Source organism: Nycticebus coucang, chromosome 14 (genome assembly GCF_027406575.1).
Source record: "Nycticebus coucang isolate mNycCou1 chromosome 14, mNycCou1.pri, whole genome shotgun sequence".
NCBI classification, from domain to species: Eukaryota; Metazoa; Chordata; class Mammalia; order Primates; family Lorisidae; genus Nycticebus; species Nycticebus coucang.
In genome coordinates this window covers 18,355,295-18,380,062 of record NC_069793.1, presented here as the reverse complement: position 1 = coordinate 18,380,062, position 24,768 = coordinate 18,355,295, and the positions used below count along the sequence as shown (strand labels likewise).

At 54.2% G+C, this 24,768-nt stretch overlaps 1 protein-coding gene across 1 annotated transcript; it reads right to left on the bottom strand.

The window, feature by feature from the left end:
• Window positions 1–489: 489 nt before the first annotated feature.
• MYBPC3 (myosin binding protein C3) lies at window positions 490–22,822 on the bottom strand. Its single transcript, XM_053560288.1, has 33 exons — window positions 22,749–22,822; window positions 21,102–21,368; window positions 19,740–19,859; window positions 19,560–19,667; window positions 19,319–19,467; window positions 18,363–18,480; window positions 18,061–18,109; window positions 17,866–17,898; window positions 17,641–17,694; window positions 16,871–16,888; window positions 16,438–16,601; window positions 12,977–13,109; window positions 12,482–12,606; window positions 12,294–12,399; window positions 12,033–12,199; window positions 11,520–11,685; window positions 10,760–10,866; window positions 10,628–10,657; window positions 8,854–8,993; window positions 8,530–8,610; window positions 7,392–7,551; window positions 6,633–6,737; window positions 6,357–6,545; window positions 3,893–4,027; window positions 3,632–3,799; window positions 2,932–3,020; window positions 2,628–2,823; window positions 2,282–2,421; window positions 1,913–2,072; window positions 1,665–1,801; window positions 1,173–1,359; window positions 941–978; window positions 490–809 (listed from the first exon to the last, which is right to left on the bottom strand). The coding sequence occupies exons 1-32, from the start codon at window positions 22,771–22,773 to the stop codon at window positions 968–970; spliced, it is 3,837 nt and encodes a 1,278-aa protein (XP_053416263.1). The 5' UTR covers window positions 22,774–22,822; the 3' UTR covers window positions 490–809; window positions 941–967.
• Between the last annotated feature and the right edge of the window lie 1,946 nt (window positions 22,823–24,768).

The window sequence follows — 24,768 nt, the reverse complement described above, 5'->3', positions numbered from 1 at the left end:
GTAAGAGCAGAGCGGAGCCCTGGCCCTTCTATCTTTCTGGTTTGCAGTATCCTGAGCAAGACAGTATTGTTTTCTCCCACCTGAGACACGGGTGGATGGGCTGTGGAGTTGTTACTCAAGGGGACCCCAAAGCAACTCAGCACAGCTCCACTCTAGGCTGTGGATTCACAGTCACAATACTGAGATTTGGCCCTGCCCCAGCCCCAGGCCACTGTGACCATGGCCCTCGAGGATCATCTGAGCACCTGAGACCAGGCAGGAGCACATCAGTTTTCTGGCTCTATTGCTAATACACTTTCCTCTGTCCCTGCTCTGCAGTTTCCTCATGCAGTGGGGGAAGACTGAGGTTCCTTCTAGTGTTGATGGCTTTGTGAACTTAGGAGTCCACTCTTGGACCTTGTTTCATCATCGCGAAACATGCCAGCCCTAGTTTGCTATGAAGATCAAGTAAACGTCCCTGTGCTTTTTTATAGAAATAAGCACATTGGAATTGGGTAAGAAGAGTGAACTCTGTCACCTCACTGATCTTTTATTGCCCTTATACATTAGGAAGACATGTAGGCCAGAAGGGCCTGTCCCACTCATTATTTCCTGAGCCCACCCCCGTTTGGCCCCAGAGACCCAGGAGCTTACACAGGAGCCTTGAGGACCAGTGTGCAGCATCCCCCAGGCGTCCCGTTACAACTGCTGCACGCTGGTCCCTTCCCCACCATAGCCCAGGAGATACTTGTAGACACACATCTGACAGCAGGAAAGGGCTTCAGCTTCCCTCCAGGTTCCTGGCACATAGGGCTGGCATCTGGTTGCACCTGAGACACAGGTTCCCCTGTAAGTGAACTGAGTCCACTTGTACCCTTTCCTGATGGCTGATCCTGGACCAAGGGCCAGGACTTAGCCTCTGACTGGATCTCTATGTGTCAGGATGGTCTGGAGTACATACCTGGCCATCCCTGGGGAGCCAGCCTGCTCACTGAGGCACTATAGGAGAGAAGGAGGCCATGCTAGGAAGCTAGTACCTAAACCATCCCAGAAGCCACTACCCAGCTGGACATGACAGTGTCAGTGTCCTTGCAGCCAGAGCAGCTGCTTGGGCCAGGACAGAGCAAAGTTCAGAGATCCTACTGCTGCCCTGCCCTCTTCACACCCCAGCCCTGGCCCAGCAAATTCCTCACCTCGCACCTCCAGGCGGCACTCACACTGGGCCTCGCCCTGGAGGTTGGTGGCCCTGCAGACATAGATACCCCCATCAAAGGGGCAAGGCTTTCTGATCTCCAAGGTCAACACTCCCTGCTTGCTGAACATGCGGAACCGGGCATCTTTTCCCAGGTCCAGGCCATTCTTGAACCAGGAAATCTTGGGCTACAAATGAGGTAAACAGAAGAAAACCATCCAGGTTGAGAGGGGACCTGGCAGGGATGCAAGGAAACTGGGATTTGTTTCTACTCTGGGGTTTCCCACTGGAGTCCCAAACCATGCTCAAGGCTATGTGTGAAAATGGAGTCCACAGTGAGCACCAAGGCCCTGTTCATGAGAGGAACCTGGTCCAGATACCCCGAGATGGAAAGAAAGCAGGGGGAGACAGGCTGGGGAGAGACTGGGCCTTGAGGTTAGGGCCTATGAGCCCTGCCTCTGGTCAGCCTATACCAGGACCTAAGGTTCCCTACCTTGGGGTTACCCCGAACTGCGCAGCAGAGGACGGCAGTGTAACCTGCAATGACTGAGCGATTCACCAGGGGGTGGGTGAAGCTTGGGGCCTCCGAGAAGTCCAGGGCCTCATAGTTGGGTGGCTCATATGTGATGCCTGTTGGTGAAAGGACTTGGAAACCAGAGGCCCACACCAAGCTAGGCTCCCTTCCCTGATTGCACTGCCTCCCTCCCCTACTCCCTCTGGGTGAGAGTGAGAGTACAGCACCTGGTCTGGGGATAAAGACAGGCTCCTTGGTGGTGGCAGCTCTGTCACTAGGACCAACCATGTTATGGCTGAAGACCCGGAAGTAGTAACCATTGCCAATAATGAGCTCGGACACCACGCAGTGTGTGCGGCGATAATGCTCCAAGACTGTGAACCACTCCTGGGGGATGTGAAGGAAGGGAGGGATTTCTGAGGGCCAGGCCCCTCCCCTTGCCTCAGGCCTCTCTTCTGTGCTGATGGTATCTCTCTGCCCAGTGGGGAGGTCAGCAGAGGAGGGGTGAGGTGGGCCTATGGGAAGAACAGCTTGGACCCAGGTTAGCTGGGTGTAGGGAAGGTTATGTGGGGGGCCCAGGAGGTCCCCAAGCTTACCATGGTCTTCTTGTCAGCTTTCTGGACTGTATAACCCCAGATCTCTGTGTTGCCATCATCTTGGGGTGGCTTCCACTCCAGAGCCACATTAAAACCCCAAGCCTCAGTGACCCGGATATCCTGGGGAGAGCTTGGCTTATCTGCAGGAGACAGACCCAGTCAGATCAGCATGCCTCCTGACACTGCCTGAGTCAGGGCAGGGACACCAAGCTCTAAGGGCTCCTCACCCTTGCCAACCTGGACCTGGTCTGCCACCTCCTGCAGGGCCTCTGATCCCTGGGCCCTGGCAACTCTGCTGAGGGACAGAAAACTAATGGTCACAGAGGGAGGCCTCAGGGCTACGCACCAACGATCTGCAGGATCAGTGTGGCCTTGTCCTCCGTGTTTTCGATGCGCACTGTCACCTGGTAAGTGCCTGAGTGGACGCGGCGAGCAGTCCGGATGAATAGGATGGTGTCCGTGGGGCTGTTGCGGATGCTCACCTCCTCACCTACCAGGGGCTGCCCATCTTTGGTCCAGGTCACCTGTGGCCGGGGCTTACCCTGAGAGGAGGGACAACTTAAAGCCAGGCCTGGAACCCTGGCCTCTGGGGCCTTAACTCTGAGACACTTCCATGGGCTGGGTGTGAACAGGGAGAAGGCTGGCCCTACCTGAAAAGGAATGAGGAGGTTCACAGGCTCTCCAACCTTCCTTTGGATGGTCTGGCGCAGGTGCCTAGGCAGCTGGAGCCGGGGCCGTTCTGTGGGTACAGAGTGGGTGGCTAAGCAAGGGGCTACTGCAGGAGTTACCTCTGAGGACATCCACAGCTCCATCCTGTCTTGAGGCAGGGCCCAGAGAGCTGCAGCTCCCCTAACCCACAGAACCTCCAGCCCCACTTTTTCCACACTACTTCAAGAGGCAGGGGTCAGAGAGAGTAAACAACTTATTTGAGGTCAACGCAGCTATAAGTCACAGGCCAGAATGTACACCTAGATGCCCTGTGCTATTCTCCCCCGCAGTTTGCTGCCTCTTTCCGACTCTTACACGACTGTCCCTTTATTGGGATAAGGAATCGAGGAATGGGAAATGGATCCCAGAGGGACCAATATGACCCCAGGTGGCATCACAGCTCAGACCTATTGACAAAGGCAATACCTATGTGTTAGAGCTGAGAGACGCACAGAACAGAGCTTGGAGACTGGCCTGTGTTTTCCCTGTTCTAGAACTGGGGGGCTCACGTAGAAAAGCCCTCTTTGCACCTGTGTCCTGAGCCCAGGGAACAGATGAGGGTCTCCCTGACTATCCCCACTGCCACTGGACACCAGCTTGGGTGTCAGTGGTAGGTCTTCTGACTGTGTGTGAGATACTCACGCAGTATCTCCTGCACCGTCACAGGCTCCTGGGTGGTGACTGGGCCTCCAGGCCCTGCCACATTGTGTGCCCGCACTCGAAAGAGCAGCCGGGCCCCTGTGGGCAGGTCCTTCACCAGCACTGATGTGCGCTCTGTCAGCCCCTGCAGGGCAGCCACCCACTCTGAGCCTGGGGGTGGGGACAAGGGAGGCAAGTCAGCATCAATACCCATGCCCCCGCCCACCCCTCTGGTGCTCCAGGCCAGGCCAGGAGGGCACTCACAGCCCTCCCTGCAGTACTCCACACTATAGCCATCCAGGCCTCCCGCTCCCTCGCGCTCTGGGGGCCGCCACTTGAGGGAGACAGTAGTGTCAGAAACATCCTCCACTGCCAGGTGGGTGGGTTCACTGGGGGGACCTGGACAGAATAGAGGACAGAGAAGGGTCTGAGCAAGCTGGGGACGCTGGAGATACACAACCCCAACCTTCACTGCCCTCTGGTCACCTGGGAGGACTTCCCCTAAAGCTGGCTTTGTATTTTTTAATTTAATTTATTCTTTTTAAGCCAGTCAAAATTTTTTTCATTTTTATTTATTTATTTTTATTGAGACAGAATCTTACTATGTCGCCCTCGGTAGAGTGTTGTGGCATCACAGCTCACAGCAACCTCAAACTCTTGGGCTTAAGCGATCCTCTTGCCTCAGCTTCCCAAGTAACTGAGACTACAGTCACCCACCACAACGCCTGGCTATTTTTTGTTGCAATTGTCATTGTTGTTTAGCTGGCTCCGGCCAGGTTCGAACCTGCCACCCTTGATGCATGTGGCCGGCACCGTAACCACTATGCTACAGGCACCGAGCCTAAGCCAGTCAAATTTAGCTGTGGGGGGCTGAGTTCAGCTGGCTTTGAAGTGCTTAAAGGAATATTTCATATTGGTTAAAAGCATGTCTCCAGGGCGGCGCCTGTGGCTCAGTGAGTAGGGCGCCAGCCTCATATGCCGAGGGTGGCGGGTTCAAACCCAGCCCCGGCCAAACTGCAACCAAAAAATAGCTGGGCGTTGTGGTGGGCGCCTGTAGTCCCAGCTGCTCGGGAGGCTGAGGCAAGAGAACCGCGTAAGCCCAAGAGTTAGAGGTTGCTGTGAGCCGTGTGAGGCCACGGCACTCTACCGGAGGGCGGTACAGTGAGACTCTGTCTCTACAAAAAAAAAAAAAAAGCATGTCTCCAGACCAGCGTGGTGGCTCACCCCTGTAATTCCAGCACTTGGGAGGCCGAGACAGGTGGATTGCTTGAGCTCACAAGTTAGAGACCAGTCTGAGCAAGACCTTGTCTCTAAAAATAGCCAGGCGTTGTGGCAGGTGCCTATAGTCCCAGCTACTTAGGAGGCTGAGGCAAGAGAATCACTTGAGCCCAAGAGTTTGAGGTTGCTGTGAGCTATGATGCCACAGCCCTCTACCGAGAGTGAAAGTAAGACTGTCTCAAAACAAAACAAACAAACAAAAAAAATAGCAGGGTGGCACCTGTGGCTCAAAGAAATAAGGCGCTGGCCCCATATGCTGGAGGTGGTGGGTTTAAACCCAGCCCTGGCCCAAAACTGCAAAAAAAAAAAAAAATAATAAATAAATAAATAATAGAAACAAATGGCAACAGCAATTATAAAAGAGGGGAAAAGCCAAGAGAACATACATGTTTATAAGGAGCCCTCAGGCAGTGTAGGAAGTGCTACAATGCTGACTTAAGCAAAAAATCATTCTAAAACATGGGGATTTCCTGGTGCTTACGATGAGGTGTGTTGACTAAGCTAAGCAAACCAAAAGTCAGTCCTTAAAATGAGAGGCCTAGATCCTTCTCTCATAAGAATCCTCACTTCCTACCATCTCCCCAAGCTGTACCATCCGCCCTGGGCTCAGGGGTTCCTGTGCCTGCCCATTCCACACACCTGGTGAGGACAGGTGTCCCTCTAGAGCAGGCGTCCTCAAACTGCGATGTGAATTGTATTTGTTCCCATTTCGTTTTTTACTTCAAAATAAGATATGTGCAGTGTGCATAGGAATTTGTTCATAGTTGTTTTTTTTAAAACTATAGTCCGGCCCTCCAACGGTCTGAGGGACAGTGAATTGGCCCCGTTTAAAAAGTTTGAGGACGCCTGCTCTAGAGCCGTGCCACACCCTCAGCATCTGTTCTACCCTCTCAACCCCTGTTATACAGATGAGGAAACCAAGGGTTATGGGAGAGAGGACTCCAGATGGCATTTTGGGGATGATGGAACTGGCTCTGCAAACCCCACCTCTGACTCTTGGTCCAGGACTCTTTTCACAGACAAACACCTCTCCTACACCTCTGGTATCTACAACCCTCAAACAGGGGATAATTAACATTTCTTGAGCACCTGCTGTATGCCAGATGCCCTGCCTGCATTATGTCATTTCATCCTAACAGCTCTATAAAGTAGGTAGTGTCATTATCCCCATTTTGGAGACATGGAACTTGCAGCTCAGAAAGTGAACCAGGGGTCCAAGTGGTGTCTCAGCTCTACCCTGCTGCCTTCTGGGCAATCTTGGGCAGGTCATTTAAGTTCTCTGAGCCTGTTTCCTCATCTGTAAAATTAGGTAGATTATTCCCAATGGAGGATTAACAGAGAGCATGGCCATAACATCTAGGGTGCCGTCTTTCCTCAGAGCAGCTGCTATTATTGGGGCCCCTTGGCTGGGGATGACCATGGGTGGCAGTGCCAGGCCAGGCAGGCTCACCAATAGGCATGAAGGGCTGGGAGGCAGGGCTGGGTCTGGACATGCCAATGGCGTTGACTGCATAGACACGCATCTCGTACACCACACCCTCGATCATGCGCCGCGCCTCATGGCTCAGCTCCCGAAGCAAATCAAAGTTCAGCCGCATCCACCGATAGCTCTTCTTCTTCTTGCGCTCCAGAATGTAGCCTGGAGTGTGGGAGGTGGGAGCTGTGGTCTGTAATCCAGGCACCCCTACCCCCCTGCCCTCCCTCTGTCCTGTGTCCTCGGGCTCACCCAGGACTGGCTGCCCGCCATCATAGGCAGGTGGCTCCCACTGCACCATGCAGGAGTCCTCGCCCACATTGCTGATCTTGGGTGCCGGGGGGGCATCTGGCACATCTGGAGAATATAGGGAGGACTCACATCAGTCCTGTATGGCTCAGGGCCCTGGACAATGTTGCTTGTCCCCTCACCACCCCAGTCAACTTCTATAGGCTGCCCCCATGACCCTCCCCTGGCCAAAACAGTCTTTCTAGAATGTATTTCTGATCATGTCACCAGCCTGCCTAAAGCAACCCTTTATAGCTCCCCACTGACCGTACTCACCCATGTCCTAGATCCAATCCTCTCTGTCCTCCCAACCTCACATGCTCCTCTACTTACATGGAACTGTTTTATTCATCCTCTGTGCCAAAAAGGCCCTTTCACACCTTCATACTTTTGCCCACACTGTTTCCTCTGCCAGAGATGCCCTCCCTACACTCTTCTCAGCCTCCTAAAGCCTTCACCCCCCAGGCACAGGGATGGCTCCATGCTCAGTTCTTCCACAGCATTTCTGACATAGCCCAGGTACAGTAGTGTCGCAGGAAATCTGTTAGATGTGTCTGATTCCATCTGCCCCTAGAACAGGGCTCTTTGCAGGCAAAAAACCCCAAGCTATTGTCCAGCTCAGAGAGCATGTCCTGTGATGTTTGTTGAGTGACTGAATGAGTGAAGAGATGGACTCTCCTGGAGTTGCCTCTCTGTGTTGTCTTGGACCCTGGCCAGCCTCACCGATGACCTTGACTGTGAGGTTGACCTGGTCCTCGCCCACAGGGTTCTTCACTGTGACAGTATAGACGCCCTCGTCTTCTTTCTCTGCCCCCTCTACTGTGAAGATGCTTCGATCCTTGGTGGTCTCCACACGGACTCGGCCCTCCGTCTCACATAGCAGCTGGAAGGGAGAGGGAGTTGGGGCAGGACTTAAATCAGACCCCAGAGGCCCCTACAGTCTCTGCAACAGCCAATGGCCTGAGATGGAATGGAGCCCAGCACAGAGTCCATGGGGTACAGCCTGAGGGAAACTGCACCCACATAAGCATCTGGTTTAGAAATCTTTTATGTAGCACCTACCACAGGCAGGACGCCAGGGCAAGGGCTCAGATTCTGGCTTTAGCTTTGTCATGGAACCTTGGGCAATCACCTGGTCTCTCAGTGCCTCAGTTTTCCCACCTGCTGAATGGAATAGCATGGCCACACAGAGCTATTGTGAGGATTCAGCAAGATGCAGGTGGGCAGGCCTCCAGGAGACCCAGCATTCTGGGCAGCCACACTTACCAGAAGCTCCAGGGAGGAAACACAAAGTCAAGGTTAGCTCAGGCTGAAGGGACCAAGGAGCAGCCCAGCCATACCAGGACTTCCTGGTATGTTGAGGGCGTCAAAATCCTTGTGGGGGCCTGTCAGTTACCTGCTCCATAGTGCATTTGCATGAGGTGTGTGATGGTCCCTTAGAGACCCTGCCCAGAGCAGGAACACACCTGGCCAGGTGTGGCACCTCTATGGAGACCTTGCTCAGGAATGAACACCAACCAGGTGGGTAGAAAAAGATGAAAGACAAAAGAGCCATGTCCTGACTTCAGCCTCACTCACCTTTATTTATTTATTTATTTATTTTTTGTAGAAACAGAGTCTCACTTTACCGCCCTTGGTAGAGTGCCACGATGTCACACGGCTTACAGCAACCTCCAGCTTTTGGGCTTACGCGATTCTCTTGCCTCAGCCTCCCGAGCAGCTGGGACTACAGGCGCCCGCCACAACGCCCGGCTATTTTTTGGTTGCAGTTTGGCCAAGGCCGGGTTTGAACCCGCTACCCTCGGTATATGGGGCTGGCACCCTACTCACTGAGCCACAGGCGCCACCCAGCCTCACTCACCTTCTTTTCAAACACCCACTCATCACTGGCACCTGCATCCTCTGGAGCATCAGGGGCAGCCCTGGCAGGGGTCTTATTTCCCTGGATGCAGAATGGGAGGGAAAAGAGGAGGAAGGAGAGGCTGATTCTGCCTGGAAGGGCCCCTCTGTCTCTCCTTCCACCCCTTCCCCCCTCCCACTGCCCATCTTGCCTTGGGTCCTGGTCAGTGGAGCCTCTGCTGTCCCAGTGGTGGCCAGTGTGGGCATGCACATGTGGGCTTGAATACAGAGCAGGTCCCACACACTCATTTTACAGATATAGAAATCAAGGAGAGACCCATAGTACCTGTGTGATGGCCTTCTGCCAGATCACAGTAGGAGCAGGGTCCCCAGAGATAGGGACATCCAGGCGCAGCTTATTCCCAGCCACGACCACGATGGTGTCTGGTGTGCGGCCAGGACAGTCTAGGTGGATCTTGGGAGGTTCTAGGGGAAGACAAGACAGTCCAGAGAAAGGGAAGGGGGGGGGCAGGCCCAGGAAAGAGGGGAAACTGGGAGGAGAATAGGTCACTGAGGAGGGTTCTGCCAGGGGACCCATGGCCCTGATCATTGTTTTTTTTTTTTTTGGTTTGGGGTTTTTTTTTTGTTTTTTTTTAATTGAGACAGTCTCACTTTGTCACCCTCTGCAGAGTGCTGTGGTGTCAGGGCTCACAGCAACCTCCAACTCTTGGGTTTAAGTGATTCTCTTGCCTCAGCCTCCCAAGTAGCTGGGACTGCAGGCACCCACCACAACACCTGGCTATTTTTTGTTGCAGTTGTCATTGTTTTTTTTTTTTTTTTGGCCGGGGCTGGGTTTGAACCCACCACCTCCGGCATGTGGGACCGGCGCCCTACCCGCTGAGCCACAGGCGCCGCCCAGCAGTTGTCATTGTTGTTTAGCAAGCCCAGGCCGGGCTTGAACCCACCAGCCTCAGTGTATGTGGCTAGTGCCCTACTCACTGAGCTACAGGTGCCAAGCCAGATCATTGGTTTTTATTTTTAAAATTTTATTGATGTATATGTTACACATGGTAAAATGCACAGATGTGAGCATAGTCTGATGAATTCTGACAAATGTATACATCTGTGAAACCACTAAGCCAGTCAAGATGGAGAACACTTCCATCACCCAGGAAGTTTTCCGGGAGATTTTTCATATTCGAGTCACATAGCATAGCATCTTGCAAACCATGTTTGAGAGAGCACCAGTGTCCTGCCAGAAACAATTACATTGGGAACCTACCCTGGGTTAAACAAAGTTAAGCATGTTTCTTTACCATGGGATTTTTCAGAGTCTTGACATGTTCTTTTTTTCTTTTTGTAGAGACAGAGTCTCACTTTATGGCCCTCGGTAGAGTGCCGTGGCCTCACACAGCTCACAGCAACCTCCAACTCCTGGGCTTAAGCGATTCTCTTGCCTCAGCCTCCCGAGTAGGCACCCGCCACAACGCGCGGCTAGAGTCTTGACATGTTAATGGATCTTCTGAATCAACAATAGAGAGATCAAGGGTTCAGTGTTTCCCAAACTGATTTCATCATAGAACCCTTTCAAAAATGTGTTAATGGGGCGGCGCCTGTGGCTCAGCGGGTAGGGCGCCGGTCCCATATGCCGGAGGTGGCGGGTTCAAACCCAGCCCCGGCCAAATTAAAAAAAAAAAAAAAAAATGTGTTAATGATGTTAAGTGAACCCAACTGGGAAATCACTGAGCCTACAGCATGCTTCAGCCTGGACTATTCTGAAGTCAGAATCCTAAAATGTCTGATTAAAGCTTAATCTAAACGCAGGAGAGGTACTTCCAAAAGAAGAAAAGGGACAGTAATAAAACTTCCCATCTGTGACACCATTTGACAGCTCAGACACACCACCTCATCTCATCTCTTTAATCCTGCTGTGCAGGAGGCACTGTCAAAACTCCCAATGAAAAGATGAGGAAACTGAGGTGCAGAACAATTATAACTGGCCCGCAGTCGTGAGTCACCCCTCCTGTTCCTTCTTGTCTGTGAGGGAGAGGAGACACGGCTGGGGTGGGGTGCAGGGAAGTGGACAGAACCGAGGTGGCACATAGGGACCTGGGACTTACCCTGCCTGGGTACAAAATCAATCTTGACCTCTGCAAGAGAAGGAAAAGCAAGTGGCACCGGGGCCAAGGCAAGTCCCAGCAACAGGGGCTCTGGCCCTACCACCCCCACCACCCACTCCAGCACAGGCTCACCCATGAAGTGCAGCTTGGCAGACAGGTTGCAGGCGAAGCCCTCAGGCACAAAGCTGTAGTCAGCCTCGTCGGCAGGCGTGACGTCGTCAATGGTCAGTTTGTGGACCCTGCAGGGCAGTGGTGGCTCAGGGAACCCCAATGGGCCACACACCCCAGGGGGCTCTCGCCTTGCCCTGCTTTGTTGGTGTTCTGGTTTTTAAAAATGTTTTATTTTCCAATTTTCCAGCTCCCTCACGTATTTTCAGAGGTAGGCGGTATAGAAGTGAATTCTACCCCCAAAGCGTCCCCTTGGCTGCGCCCTTAGAGACTGGACAGGGGCTGGGTCTCACTAATCTCTGTGAATCCAGGCCCAGCACGGCTGGCCCAGATGCTCCAGGGATGAGCAAGAGGGTGAAAGAGAGAACAAGGGCCTCTGGCCAGAGCCGGCCTCCTTGGTAGTCGCCTGCCCTACCCTGGTCACAAGTTGAGTGGGGGCCTGGGGGGCACTGACAGGTCTGTCTCTCTCCCTGCTTCCCTCTCTGTACCTTCATCTCCTCTATCCCTGATAGACTCCCTTCTCTGCAGGTTTCTCTCTTGCCATATATTTCTGTCTTTCTATAACTATTTTCTCTTTCTCTCTCTCTTTCTCCCTCTGTGACTTTAAGTCTCAGTCCCATCTCCATGTGGGTATGCCTCTCTCTGTCCATCTGTCTCTGTCTGTCCCCCACTCTGTCTCTCCGTGCATCTCCATCTCAGTCCCTGCCTGCCCCTGCACACTCACCGCCCGATATGGGACACCTTTATGCGGCTGTCGGGCACCAGCTCCTTCCCGTTCTTCAGCCACACGCCCCGCACATTCTCATCTGAAACCTCGCACTTGAACACAGCCTGGTCCTTTGCGCCCACAGTCAAGTCGGCAATGCTCTGGTACACTTCCAGCTTTTTCTCTGGGGGGCAGGGCGGAACCAGTGAGCTCGGGAAGATGTGTGGGTGTGGGCGTGAATCCCTGTGGAGACCATGTGGGCTTGTGGGCAGCAGTGTGCACGTCTGGGTTCATGTGGGCCTCTGATAATACAAGTGTGCATGTGCGTGACGTGTGTGTGTGCAGTGTACACAAGGAACATCTAGGATCAGGGGAACAAGGAACACTTACCAGGCCCTCTGACCCTCCACCACCCCCTGAAGTGGTCACCTCAGCACCCTCGTTTTGGAGGTGAGAAAGGGGAGGCTTGGGTGTCCAAGTGACTTGCCCAAGGTCACTTGGGCCACTCCATGTGGCCAGGTGGGGTCTTACCCTGCACGATGAGCTCAGCCAGTGCCTGGCCTCCACTGGTGTGCAATGCGTAGTGCCCCGCGTCCTCCAGAGTTGCCTCATTGATGATCAGGTGGTATCTCCGCCCGTCCTTCTTAAACCGGTATTTGAAGGTCTCCTCCCGAGTCAGCTCCACCCCATCCTTCAGCCTGGTGGGGCGAGTGGGCAGCAAGCACTATGGCCTCCTCTGCACAGAGCCCTCAGCTCCCAGCCCCACTCATGCTCCATGCCTGTGGTACTTACCATTTGACCTGGGCCCCCTCCTCTGACACTTCGCACTCAAACTCCACCCGCTGTCCCACCATCACTAGCTGGTCCTCCAAGGGACGTGTGATCAGCACAGGGGGCTCTGCGCAGCACAGAGAAGAATGTGACCCCCTGCAACCAGCCCCTCCCCTCCCCAGGGTCCCAGTCCCCCAGTCCAGGCCCACCTTTGACGAAGAGCTCTGTGCTGCACTTCTCACCGCCCACCACACACTGGTAGGCTGCATCGTCCGCCAGTGAGCACTGGCTGATGGTCAGGGTGCGCTTGGCACCCATGGACTCAAAGATGTATCTGGGCGGGGAAGTGGGAGAGTCACGGACAGAACTCCTGGCCCCAATGCCCCAACGAAGCCCCCATGCCTGCCACCCCACATCATCCAGGGGGACTTACTTGCTGTGGAACAGAAGGGGCCATTGGAGCATTCCCGATGGGAGGAGTGAGACCAAGAGGAAAGGAAAGAAGAGGGACAGGCAGAAGCAGGAAGATGGGAAATTAGACCCAGAGACAGAAATGGTGGGAAACAGAGAGATGGGGACCCAGAGCCAGAGCCACGGTGAAGCAAGAGGCAGGGAGGCCAAGTGGCAGGAGCAGCTCTCTCCCCAGGGGTCACCCCACCCACACCCTCCAGGTCCCCAGGGCCCCTCCCCAACTCAGCCCGCACCTGCCACTCATCTGGATCTCCTGTCCATTCTTAAGCCACTTGACCTCGGCGTCAGGGTCAGCCAGCTCCACAGTCAGCCGAATCTTATGGCCTTTGCTCACCTGGTAGGCCGGCTCCAGCTTCTTCTGGAAGGCTGAGCACCACCCCTCAGCCCCTGGCTACCCACAGCCCATGCCCTGCTCCCCCGGGCCTGGCCACAGAGGCTGTGGCAGTGCCCAGCCTCCCCACCTCTCTGTGCCTCCTGCCTCCACCTCTCCCTGTATCTCTGTCATTTCTCCTTATCTGCCTGTTCTATGTGTCTGCCTCCCTGAGTCTGTCTAGCTTTGTCCTACTGTCTTCTTGGGGTACTCTCCTTGTGCTGAGCTCAGGGGTAGGGTTAGAAGCTTCTAAAAAGATGGAAGTTTGTCAGGAGAACCAGGGATGGGACAAATGAACCTTCTCTTCCTGTCTTTTGTTTGTTTATTTATTTGTTTGTCTGAGACAGGATCTCGCTCTGCTACCTAGGCTAGAGTTCAGTGGTATCATCATAGCTCACTGCACACTCCTGAGCTTTTTTTTTGTAGAGACAGAGTCTCACTTTATCGCCCTTGGTAGAGTGTCGTGGCATCACAGCTCACAGCAACCTCCAGCTCCTGGGCTTAGGTGATTCTCTTGCCTCAGCCTCCCCAGTCGCTGGGACTATAGGTGCCCGCCACAACGCCCGGCTATTTTTTGTTGCAGTTTGGCCGGGGCCGGGTTCAAACCTGCCACCCTAGGTATATGGGGTCAGCGCCCTACTCACTGAGCCACAGGTGCTGCCCCTGAGCTTTTTTTTTTGAGACAGAGTGTCACTATGTCACCCTTGGTAGAGTGCTATAGCATCACAGCTCACAGCAACCTCAAACTCTTGGGCTTAAGCGATTCTTTTGCCTCAGCCTCGTGAGTAGCTGGGACCACAGGCACCCACCACAGTGCCCGGCTATTTTTTTTTTTTTGAGACAGAGTCTCACTCAGTCACCCTCTGAGGGCTGGTGGCGCCACAGCTCACAGGAACCTCTGGCTCTTGGGCTTAGGCAGTTCTCTTGCCTCAGCCTCCTGAGTGGCTGGGACTACAGGCGCCTGCCACAACGCCCAGCCATATTTTTGTGGCAGTTTGGCTGGGGCTGGGTTTGAACCCGCCACCCTTGGTATAAGGGGCCGGCGCCCTACTCAATGAGCTATAGTCGCCACCCCCGGCTATTTTTTTGATTGCAGCTGTCGTTGTTTAACAGGCCTGGGCCAGGCTCGAACCCACCAGCCTCAGTGTATGTGGCTGGGCCCCTACTCACTGAGCTGGGATCTCATTTTGTTGTTCAGGCTAGTCTTGAACTGCTGGCTTCAAACAATCCCCCCATGCCCCACCTCAGTCTCTCAAATGACATGTGTGAGCCACAACATCTGGGCCTCAACTCTGTTTTACCAGCATTTCTGTGTTCCTCCCAGGGGCCCCTACCTATGGGCACTTTATCTCTAATGCTGTCACTCTCATCTCATCCCTGACACCAGTGTTATGGTCTGCGTGTTACAAGGGGGAGGGGAGAAACAGGGCTAAGACAGGCACAGCCAGCTGGCCCCAGGCCACCAGCCCCAGGGGTATGTTGCAGAGCTGGGTCTAGAGCCCAGGACTGCCACATGACAATGCCTCCTCTCAGCTGTGTTTGTGAAGCCAGCATTGCCAGGCCAGGGAGCGTTTAGGAACTCCATATACCAAGCACAGAAGGGCTGCGTCTGGAGCCAGCTTTGGAGGGGCAGAGATCTGCCTGATGCCCTGTGACCTTGAGCTAGTTCCATAACTAACTCTCTGTGCCTCAGTTTCCTTCTTTGAAAAATGAAAATGATAGTAGTCCTTATAGCATAGTGTGGTTTCAAGAATTTTTTTTTTGCAGTTTTTGCCTGGGCCAGGTTAGAACCCACCACCTCCGGCATATGGGGCTGGCGCCCTACTCCTTTGACCCACAGGTGCCACCGGTTACAAGAATTAGAGGAGAGGGAGACGCATCTGCCGGAGGTGGCAGGTTCAAACCCAGTCCTGGCCAAAAAACTGCAAAAAAAAAAAAAAAAGAATTAGAGGAGACAATTGTGTGAAGCATTTAGTGCCTGGCTTAGTTGGTAAGTGGCTGTTTTTACTGTTTTTTTTTTTTTTTTTTTTTGAGATAGAATCTGTTGCCCAGACTAGAGTGCAGTGGCATCATCATAGCTCAAAGCCTCAAACTCCTGATTCAAGTGATCCTCCCAGCTCAGCCTCCTGAGTAGCTGGAAATACAGGAATACACTTGACTAATTTTTATATTTTTTTTAGAGATAGGGTCTAGCTGTGTTGCCCAGGCTGATCTCAAACTCCTGGCCTTAAGCAGTCCTTACATCTGGGCCTCCCAAAGTTCTGGGATTATAGGCAGGAGAACTGCACCCAGCCTTTTTGTACTATTATTACTATCATTGTTATCATGAGATGCCCCCACCCTCAGTGACCACTATGTGTCTCATCCAGCCTCCATCTGCTCCTCCTGAGACACCTGCAGGCCTTCGCTTGTTGCCCTCTGGGCTCAACAGTTCCAGGGTTAACCCAGCAGAACACTTGTGGCATTAAGGGAAGTCCTAACTTAAACAGAGGCAGGTCAGGGCCAGGCCACCTAGCCATGGGGCAATGGGGAGCCTGGTGAGGGGGAGTCCTGTCGGGGTGAGGGCCAGAGAGCCTGAGGGAGGTTGGCTGGGAGGGACTAATCAGCTCTCCTTCCCTTCCGTGTGAGTGTGTGTTTGGTGTGTATGTTTTGAGAGGGCCTTGTCTTCCGTGCATGGTTCAGACAGCCTTTAGGGAATGCTCGCTGTGTGCCAGCACCGTGCTAGACTCAGGATACAGTGGTGCACAAGCAGGGAAGGTCGCTGCTCTTCCTGGCTCACATCCGCCCTTGTCAACCCTTTGATGGGAAAGGATTAGCCTGTCCTTGCCTCCTCTGACTCTCCTGGGGAGTCTGGGGAGCTAACCCCTACCCTCCTGCTTTGTTAGCCTGTGAGGATGACTCACCAGGCTCTTCTCTTTTCCCTGCGTCTCTCTGGGCTTAGCTGGCATCTGTCCTTTTCCTTTGGGTATGGAGAGGGTTAATGGGCTTCATTTCAGAGGAGGGAAGAGAAGGAAAGTGTAGCCCGATTATTACTTGGTAAGGAGGGTGAACTTGTGCTCTGTTCTTTTCCCTGCGGTTGTCTCTGGGCTCACCTTCGCTCTTTCTCTGTCTGTGTGGGGAGGGCCTAACCTGGGCACTCTTTTTTTCATTTCTCTATAAGGAGGTTGTTAAGGCGGGCTCTTCTTTCCCATGTGTCCCTGGGCTAAGCTGGACTCCTTTTGCTCCAGTACGTGGCCCTGGGGGCTAACCTGTGCCCTCTGGCGTGCCGCGTGGGGGAAGGGCTAACCTGTGCCCTGTGGTGTGCCGCGTGGGGGAAGGGCTAACCTGTGCTCTTCTTCTCATCGTGCTTCATGCCCTTCAGCCTCTTGAGCATGCCGCGCAGGTCGGTGACGCCATGCTGGAAGGCGATGCGCTCGTACTCGGATGGCGACGCCTGCCGCAGGAGCTCCCATACGTCGTCCTCTGCTGGTGCCTCCAGCTTCGAATCCCTGTGTCCCGAAGTCCGTGTGGAGAGGCCTCAGGGCATACCCTGGGGCCAGGGGCAAGACCGCAGTCCCTCCTTCCCTGAGTTGGGGCTTCCTGGCCCCAGGACTGAGGAGTTGTAGCCGCCCCTGCCCTTTTGGTGGGGCAGTTTGAGTCGGCTCGGCTCCCAGGCCAAGTATGGGGCCCAAGGAAGCTTAAGGGGCACTGGGACTAAGGAGGGGTTCCTGGCTGAATTAGGGGGTGAGCAGGGTGCTGGCCTTAGGTGGGCACTCACCGCGGGATCCGGAAACTGCTGCTCCAGGTGGGGTAGAAAGGACAGTGAACATATTAGAGGTTGAGTACCTCCCCACGAAGACCAAGGACAACCCCACCCCGTGGGCCTTCTCCTCCCTCTTCCTGCCCACACACCCCCTGCATGGACAGGATTCTTGTGTGCACTGTCCCTTCTTAATCCTCCTAAGCTCTGACACACGGAAGACTGTGAAGAGGACCCACGGGTCACCCCAGTCAGTGGGAACCTTCCCCTGGTCTGTCTGAGTCTCTCATCAAACCCTGGCAGGGATGGATATAGGATTCTGAAAGGGGGAGCTCTGCACCCCCCCACCCCCACCCCTGCCCATCGCCCTGTCGCCCCAAAGCACTCAAGTCCCATTTCTTACTCTCTGGGCCGCAAGGGTTGGGGGAGATGGAGGGAGGGAACAGAGGACACAGAAGTCAGTTGGGCTAGACTGGGTAGACAATTCCTGCAGCTTTGGGGACCCTCTCAGCTTCTTCTGGGTCCCCAGAGTCTATTAAGGTGAGCTATTGCAGACGGAAGTGTGGGGTAGCCTAGGGGGACACTGTGAGGATGACTGTTCACAGGATATAATGTCCCCAGAGCCCTCTAGTTCTTCCCCACACTGTGATCACCCACTTGACAGACAAGGAAACCGTCTCAGAGAGGTGTAAAGACTTGCTCTGGGTCACACAACTGGAACATCTCAGTGCTGGGATTTGAAACTGGGTCTCACCACTTGCCTCAGGAGCTGCCATCCAAGGACTCACCTCTTCTTCAGCAGGGAGCTAAAGTCTAAAATTCCAGCATCCTCATGGCCATCACTACAGAGAGGGACCCCAGTGAGGCTTCAGTGGAGGGTCTGGAGGGACTTGGGGGCAGGACGGGGGTAGGGTGAAGTGGGAGGGAGAAAAACTGGCCAGACAGGGCTCCCTGCCCATCTCACACCCCCAGAGGTCTGTGTGTGGTGTTGATGGGGGCTGGGGAAGGGGTACCTGATCCGTCGACCACCTGCTCCAGTCATGCTCCTGTGGGATAGACTCAGTCTCCTCACCTGCCCAGGGCACCTTACTCTTCCCATCCCCCACTGACTTCAGCCCCGCCTTCCCATCTCCCCCAGTCCAGACCCCGAGGGGCCTCAGGCTCTAGCACTGGCCTCCCCCAAGCTCCAAAAAGAAATAGCCACTTACGTGCGGCGGAAAGCTGCTCGGAGGTCCAGGTCTCCAGGGCCAATGGCCTCTGGGTTCAAGGTGGGAGAGGAGGTGGGAGAGGGCTTCAGAGGGGGCCGTGTGAGAAGCCTTATCATGAGGCCTCCCCCAATCCTAGAAGTCTTGATCGACTTCTGTCCCAGCCTCATGTACACGCATTGGGTATATGGGCAGCCCTGATGTCATACTAGGTATGCTTTCTAGTGTTGGGAAATGGAGCCAGGTGTGGGGGACCAGGACCCAAGGGGAGGCCAAGCCCAAGACAGACACCGGGCCCTCCTCACCATGGACGGTGAGATTGAAATTGCAGCTGTCAAATTTGTCCTTGGTGGACACCTCACAGCGGTAGCTGCCAGCGAAGGCAGCCTGGACATCAGTGAAGTGCAGCTCGAACAGGTAGACCTGTGTGTATTGAAGAGGGGTCAGGGGAGACCCGGGCTGGGAAGCAAGGCTCTTCACCCCTGAAGGAGACTGAGGGTAACAAATGCCCATCAACCTCACCCTCTGGGTTTAGTTAATCTGTGAAGAGATTTCGTACAAATTAGAAGAGGGGCCCCTTCTCAAGACCCATGACTGCCATCTGCTGGCACACATCAGGATAAAACACAAATCTGTGAAGGGTACAAGGCAAATGGCCTCTATAGAAGACGAGGTGCTTCCCTGCAGTGCGCAGCTCAACACATTGGCCTTGCCCTGCCAGAAGTCCTTTGCATCGCCCAGGACTGTGGAAGGTTGGGAAAAGGAGAGACTGGGAGTCAAAGCACAAGGTGACTTCACACTTAAGGTTCTAGGCCGGGTCTGAGTGACCTTCTAGCAGCTACTTAGCCTCTCAAGGTTTGGTTTCCTCCTCTGTATAATGAGGAATTGTTATGGCCAATCCCTGAGGGTCCCTTGAGGTCTGATACCTGCCAGTCTGGGAGCTTTACGACCTCACTAGCTGAGGCCCTCATGCCCATGCATGGTGTCCGCAGCCTTCCTGAGCTCCCTGGGTGTGCCAAGCCTTATCATGTCCCCTTGAGACGATAAAGTCCTCCAAGTCCCCAGTGTCCCCCTTTGCCCTCCCTGGAGCCTCACCGTGCTCCCTGACCCCCACACTGTCCCCCAATCTCCTTATGGCCCTTTCTTGCACCTCCTGTGTGCCTCTAGTCACATGGCGCCCTCATGCGTCCCTGTGCCTCATGCCTGCAGGGACTGTCTATGTCCCCTCTCCATGCATCCCCACAACCCCAGCTGGACCCACCTTGCTGGCCCGGTCATAGTTGTCATGCAGCTGTAAGTGTTGGCCCACCTTGCTGCTCAGGTCCACCCACTTGCCCTTGAACCACTTGACCATTGGTGGTTTCAGGAGACTAGCCCCAGCCACCCGGGCTGAGAAGGTGATGCTGCCACCTACAGGAGAGAAGTGACAGGCTGGGCTTGGGGGTACCCTGCTTGCTGCCTTCCTTCCCACCCCACTCTGGGGCACAGCGGCCCACACTCACCCACAGTAACCTCGCCATCTTGTGGCCGCATCACAAAGAGGCCAATGGGGTCCTCAGGGGCTCCAGGACACCCAGGCACAGAGTTGCTGTAGTCTGCTGAGCTTGACCCTGTGACCAAGAGGCCTTAGAGACCTGCCTGGGACAGTCTCTATCCCCCCTATCCTGCCTAGCCCCTCTTACCTTCAGGACTTGGGACACTTCCTTCCAGCTCAGTGGCTGAGCCCAGGGCTTCTCCCGGGGTTCCAGTGGTCTTAGCAGGGACAGGGGCTGGGGCTGGGGCTGGCACAGGCTCTGCCTTTTCTGTAAGGGATCAGGTGGGAGTTGTGGTGCAGCCTCTAACCAGAGACACCTCCCCATCCCCCGCACTCACCCTGTCTCTCCCGAATATCAGCCCCAGGAACCCACTGCTTGGGAGGAAACTCTGACAGCCATGTCTGTCCTCCCTCTGCCAGGCCAGACAGGCCGTGGGTTCTTCAGAGGTGGCCTGGGCTTAGCTGGAGGCCAGCCTTCATCTCACTGTCACAGGCCACCTGTGCCCACGTCCTGTCGTGTCTGCCCCAAATAGCTCTGGGTCCATCCCTACTCTGCTCCTCTAGGCCCTGGCCTCAGCCAGCCCCTTGTCTAGGCTGGGCTCCTCCTCACCCATATCCCCCCCCCAGCACTCTCCCATCTCCACCGCCTGCCAAGCTGCCTTCTCTGTTGGGAGTCATCTCCTCCTCCCTGGGGAGACCTCCAGTGGGAGGGTAGAGTTGTGCCTTGTTCATCTTTGAATTTTCCCACCTGCACAATGGCTGGAACAAGCCAGGCAAGTGCATGGGGACCTTCAAAGAGGTCATGTACAGGGTGGCGCCCATAGCTCAGTGGGTAAGGGCACCGGCCACATACACTGAAGCTGGCAGGTTTGAACCCGGCCTGGGACAGCTAAACAACAATGACAACTACAACAAAAAAATACAGGAGCGTTGTGGTGGCTGCCTGTAGTCCCAACTACTTGGGAGTCTGAGGCAAGAGAATCACTTAAGCCAAAGAGTTTGAGGTTGCTATGAGCTGTGACGCTACAGCACTGTAGGCGACATAGTGAGATTCTGTCTCAAAATAACAACAACAAAGGGCGGCACCTGTGGCTCAGTCGGTAGGGCGCCGGCCCCATATACCGAGGGTGGCGGGTTCAGACCCAGCCCCGGCCAAACTGCAACCAAAAAAAAAAAAAAAATAGCCGGGCATTGTGGCGGGCGCCTGTGGTCCCAGCTACTTGGGAGGCTGAGGCAAGAGAATCGCTGAAGCCCAGGAGTTGGAGGTTGCTGTGAGCTGTGTGATGCCATGGCACTCTACCGAGGGCCATAAAGTGAGACTCTGTCTCTATAAAAAAAATAAAAATAAAAAAAAATAACAACAACAAAAAGGAGGCCATTTCAGGCAAGGGCACAGCCAAAGCAAGGGCAAGAAAGTGCGAAAGCACCTCCTATGTCCTGGGCAGATGGAGAGATGGCTGCCTCTTCCCCCAGAATCCCACACCTCAGGGAAGACTGACCAGGATCTTACCTGCCTCTATGACCTTGAGGTCAAACTTGACCTTGGAGGATCCTGCAATGACTGCATAGGACCCCTGGTCTGCCGGGCCCACATCCCGCACTGTCAGTGTGTGCTGTGTCCCTTCGGCTGCCAGGCTGTACTTGTCACTGGCTCCAATGTCATTGCCGCCCCGCTGCCAGCGCACCTTCACTCCTGCTCGCTCTGTCTGGGCCTCAAACACAGCAGAGCTGCCTGCGGCTACCTCCATGGACCGGGGCTTCTTACTGAAAACTGAGACTGGAGGGCCAGATGGAGGCTGCAGGGACCTCTGGCTGGACCGTGTACCCCCCCCATTCAGCCTCTTTTATTAAATACTGTGATAAGCACTTTCCATGAATCATCTCTTGTAATACTCCTAGCTCTATGAGGTGGGTGCAATTATTATGTCCATTTCTCCTCAGAGGACACGAAGGCTTAGAGAGGGAGGTTAAGTGACTTGTCTGAGGTCACACAGCCAGTAGATGGGAGAGCCAGGGCTGTGGTCCTAACTTCTTCTCAAGACTTTTGTTAGGTGTGTTCCATAGATACTCCACCCTCCCTGCCTGGGGTACTAGTGATGAGCCCAGCCTCCCTGCCCCCACCATAGAGGCCCTTAGCAAGAAGCAGGTACTCTGCCTACTTGGAATGTGGCTAAATTTGTCCAAGGGCCTCAGGCTGAGAATGAGCAATTGAGATAAAGCTGGCCTGGGAGGGGGTTGGGGGATGGGGTCTGGATCCCTGCCCTGGACAACCTTGGTAAGGGCATAGTCAAGGACCAGAACCCAGGGCTATGATTTTTCTCTGCCCTTGGCTGGGGCTCAGGGTACTACTGACTATTCTCTACCAGAAAAAAGGGGCTATGTCACCCTCAACCTGGGGGGCCATACCCCAGAGGCTTACAAAACAAATGATATTCTACAACTGGAAGGACCACTCTCCAACCCCCCCCCCCCAACGCACCACCACGCCCTGTGCAGATGGGGATACTAACACCCAGGGAGGGTAAGGACTTGCCCAAGGGCACTCAGTGAGCTTGGCTCAAGTTTAGAGTAATCTCAGGCTCTTGTCCACAATGAATCTTGTTGCAGGAGAGGGGATGGGGGCAGGGAAGGGATCCCTATGTTTTAATGGGATGATGGCCCCTGGGCACTTCCTGCCTTGGCTCTGTCCCCTCTCTGTGACCCCCTGACCTTGAGTTACCCTCACTCTCATTAGAGTGGGAAAAAAAGGACCCAGTAGGACCCCTATCCTGAGGCTCAAAGGCCTCATCCTTACTTGTCCCCTCAAGAGTTCCTTCCTAGGGTGGCGCCTGTGGCTTAGTCGGTGGGACGCCAGCCCCATATGCCGAGGGTGACGGGTTCAAGCCCGGCCCCGGCCAAACTGCAACCAAAAAATAGCCGGGCGTTGTGGCGGGCGCCTGTAGTCCCAGCTACTTGGGAGGCTGAGGCAAGAGAATCGCTTAAGCCCAGGAGTTGGAGGTTGCTGTGAGCTGTGTGAGGCCACAGCACTCTCCCGAGGGCCATAAAGTGAGACTCTGTCTCTACAAAAAAAAAAAAAAAGAGTTCCTTCCTAGCTCTCCCCCCAATTATAGATACCGCCCAACCCCACACTCAGACCCAACCACAGGCCTGGAGCTACCTGGCTTCTTCCCTGGCTCTGGCATCTTGAGAGAGGTCACACCAGCCACCAAGCAGTCACAGGCCACCCAAAGAGGGACTAATCAGGGTCCTGTCGGTCCCACTATATATGGGGACCTCCCCCCTTCCCAGGGTCTGCTTATCTGCCTCCTGCCCAGCCACCTGCTAAATATAGACAAATTCCAGTGAGCTGAAGTCTCTCCAGGGAGAAGGTAGGGCCTCATTGTCCCTGAATGGTTCCTGTCCTCATCCCCCCCAGCTTGCCTCCCCAACCCTTGGAGAACGTCATGGTTACCCCAAGTCCTGCCTGCATGACTGTCTGGTAGCAAACTGTGTGGTGTGAGTGTGCTAGGCCCACAGCCCTAAGGCTAACAGATGGAGAGCACCCTGCGAGCATTGTGAACAGTGGTTGTGCCACAGACCCTGGGCTCGGCCGAGTCCTGGCAGTGCCATTCTCTTAATCTTGCAGCACCTTGGTTTCCTCCTCTATGAAGTGGGGCTAGTGAGAGTAGCACCTACTGCATAGGATTGTTCCATGTGTAGAGTGGGTTTATAAGTAAAATGCTTAGGGCAGTGCCTGGCATGTAGAAAATGCTGAATCAATGTTTGCTCTTATTACTTGGCCTATGTCATCACAGTTCTGGGGCCTGGAGCTGAGCTCAAGGTGTAGAATCCTGGGTGGGCTTAGTCCAGGACCAAGTAAGGAGGAGGCTATACTGGGGACTGGTGTCACCTAAATGGAAGGGCTAAATGAGCCTGCAGGTGAGGGCATGAAGGCAAATCTATAAATATACCCCAAAGTGGAATAGAGAAGGAGCGTTGGCTCTTGCCAAAGTAACAAGGATCAACACAAAGATTAATGCCAGAATGTTCTGAATCCTCTCATCACTCTCTCCACCAATCCTCTGTGACCTCTTGCCTGCCCCTGTGACCCCTAGCCACAGCAGTTGGTATAGGAAGAAACATACTAGGCTCGGCACCCATAGCACAGTGGTTAAGGTGCCAGCCACATACACCGAGGCTGGTGGGTTCAAACCCAGCCCGGGCCAGCTAAACAATGATAACAACAGCAACAGAAAAATAGCCGGGCATTGTGGAGTGCCCAGCTACTTGGGAGGCTGAGGTAAGAGAATTGTTTAAGCCCAAGAGTTTGAGGTTGTTGTGAGCTTTGACGCTACGGCACTCTACCAAGAGCGACATAGTGAGATTCTGTCTCAAAAAGAAAGAAAGAAAGAAATTATATGCAACTCCCTCCAAGCAACACCTAGTATTGGGAAAGGTCATTTATCCCTCTCTTTTCTGGGAGAAGGGAGAAATTCTGCACTCAAGTCCTGGTGGTTGAAACTTACCATCCCTTTAAACACTGAAATTCATTATTTTCTTCCATTTTAACCACGTTTAAACCATGTTTCCTGCTTCTGAGGCTTCTGAGGCCCACTGAGGGCCGGACGCAGTGGCTCGCACCTATAATCCTAGCACTCTAGGAGGTCGAGGCAGGTGGGTTGCCTGAGTTCACAGGTTGAAGACCATCCCCAGCCAGAGCAAGACCCTGCCTCTAAAAACAGCCGGGCATTGTGGTGGGCGCCTGTAGTCCCAGCTACTTGAGAGGCTGAGGCAAGAGAATTGCTTGGGCCCAAGAGTTAGAGATTGCTGTGAGCTATGATGCCATAGCACTCTACTTGTGGGAACAAAGTGAGACTCTATCTCCAAAAAAAAAAGAAAAGCCACTGATCACCAATTAGCCTTCCTGCAGCAGGGCAGGGAGTATCATGTTTGGGCCTGTGCAGAGTGTTTGTCCCTTATGACAATGGTCCCAGAATCTGGCTTCTTTCAGGTCTGCAGACTGGGGAAAGTTTCCTCACTCCCAGCCTGTCTGCTGCCACTTCTTACTACCATCCAAAGCAAGATTCAATACTTATAGGCTTCCCTGCTCATCTTTGTCTGCTTCTTCCCAGCTCTGGGTGAGGTCCCAGAGACAACATACACAGGACACAGGGGGACACTCCAGGCATTCATGTGTC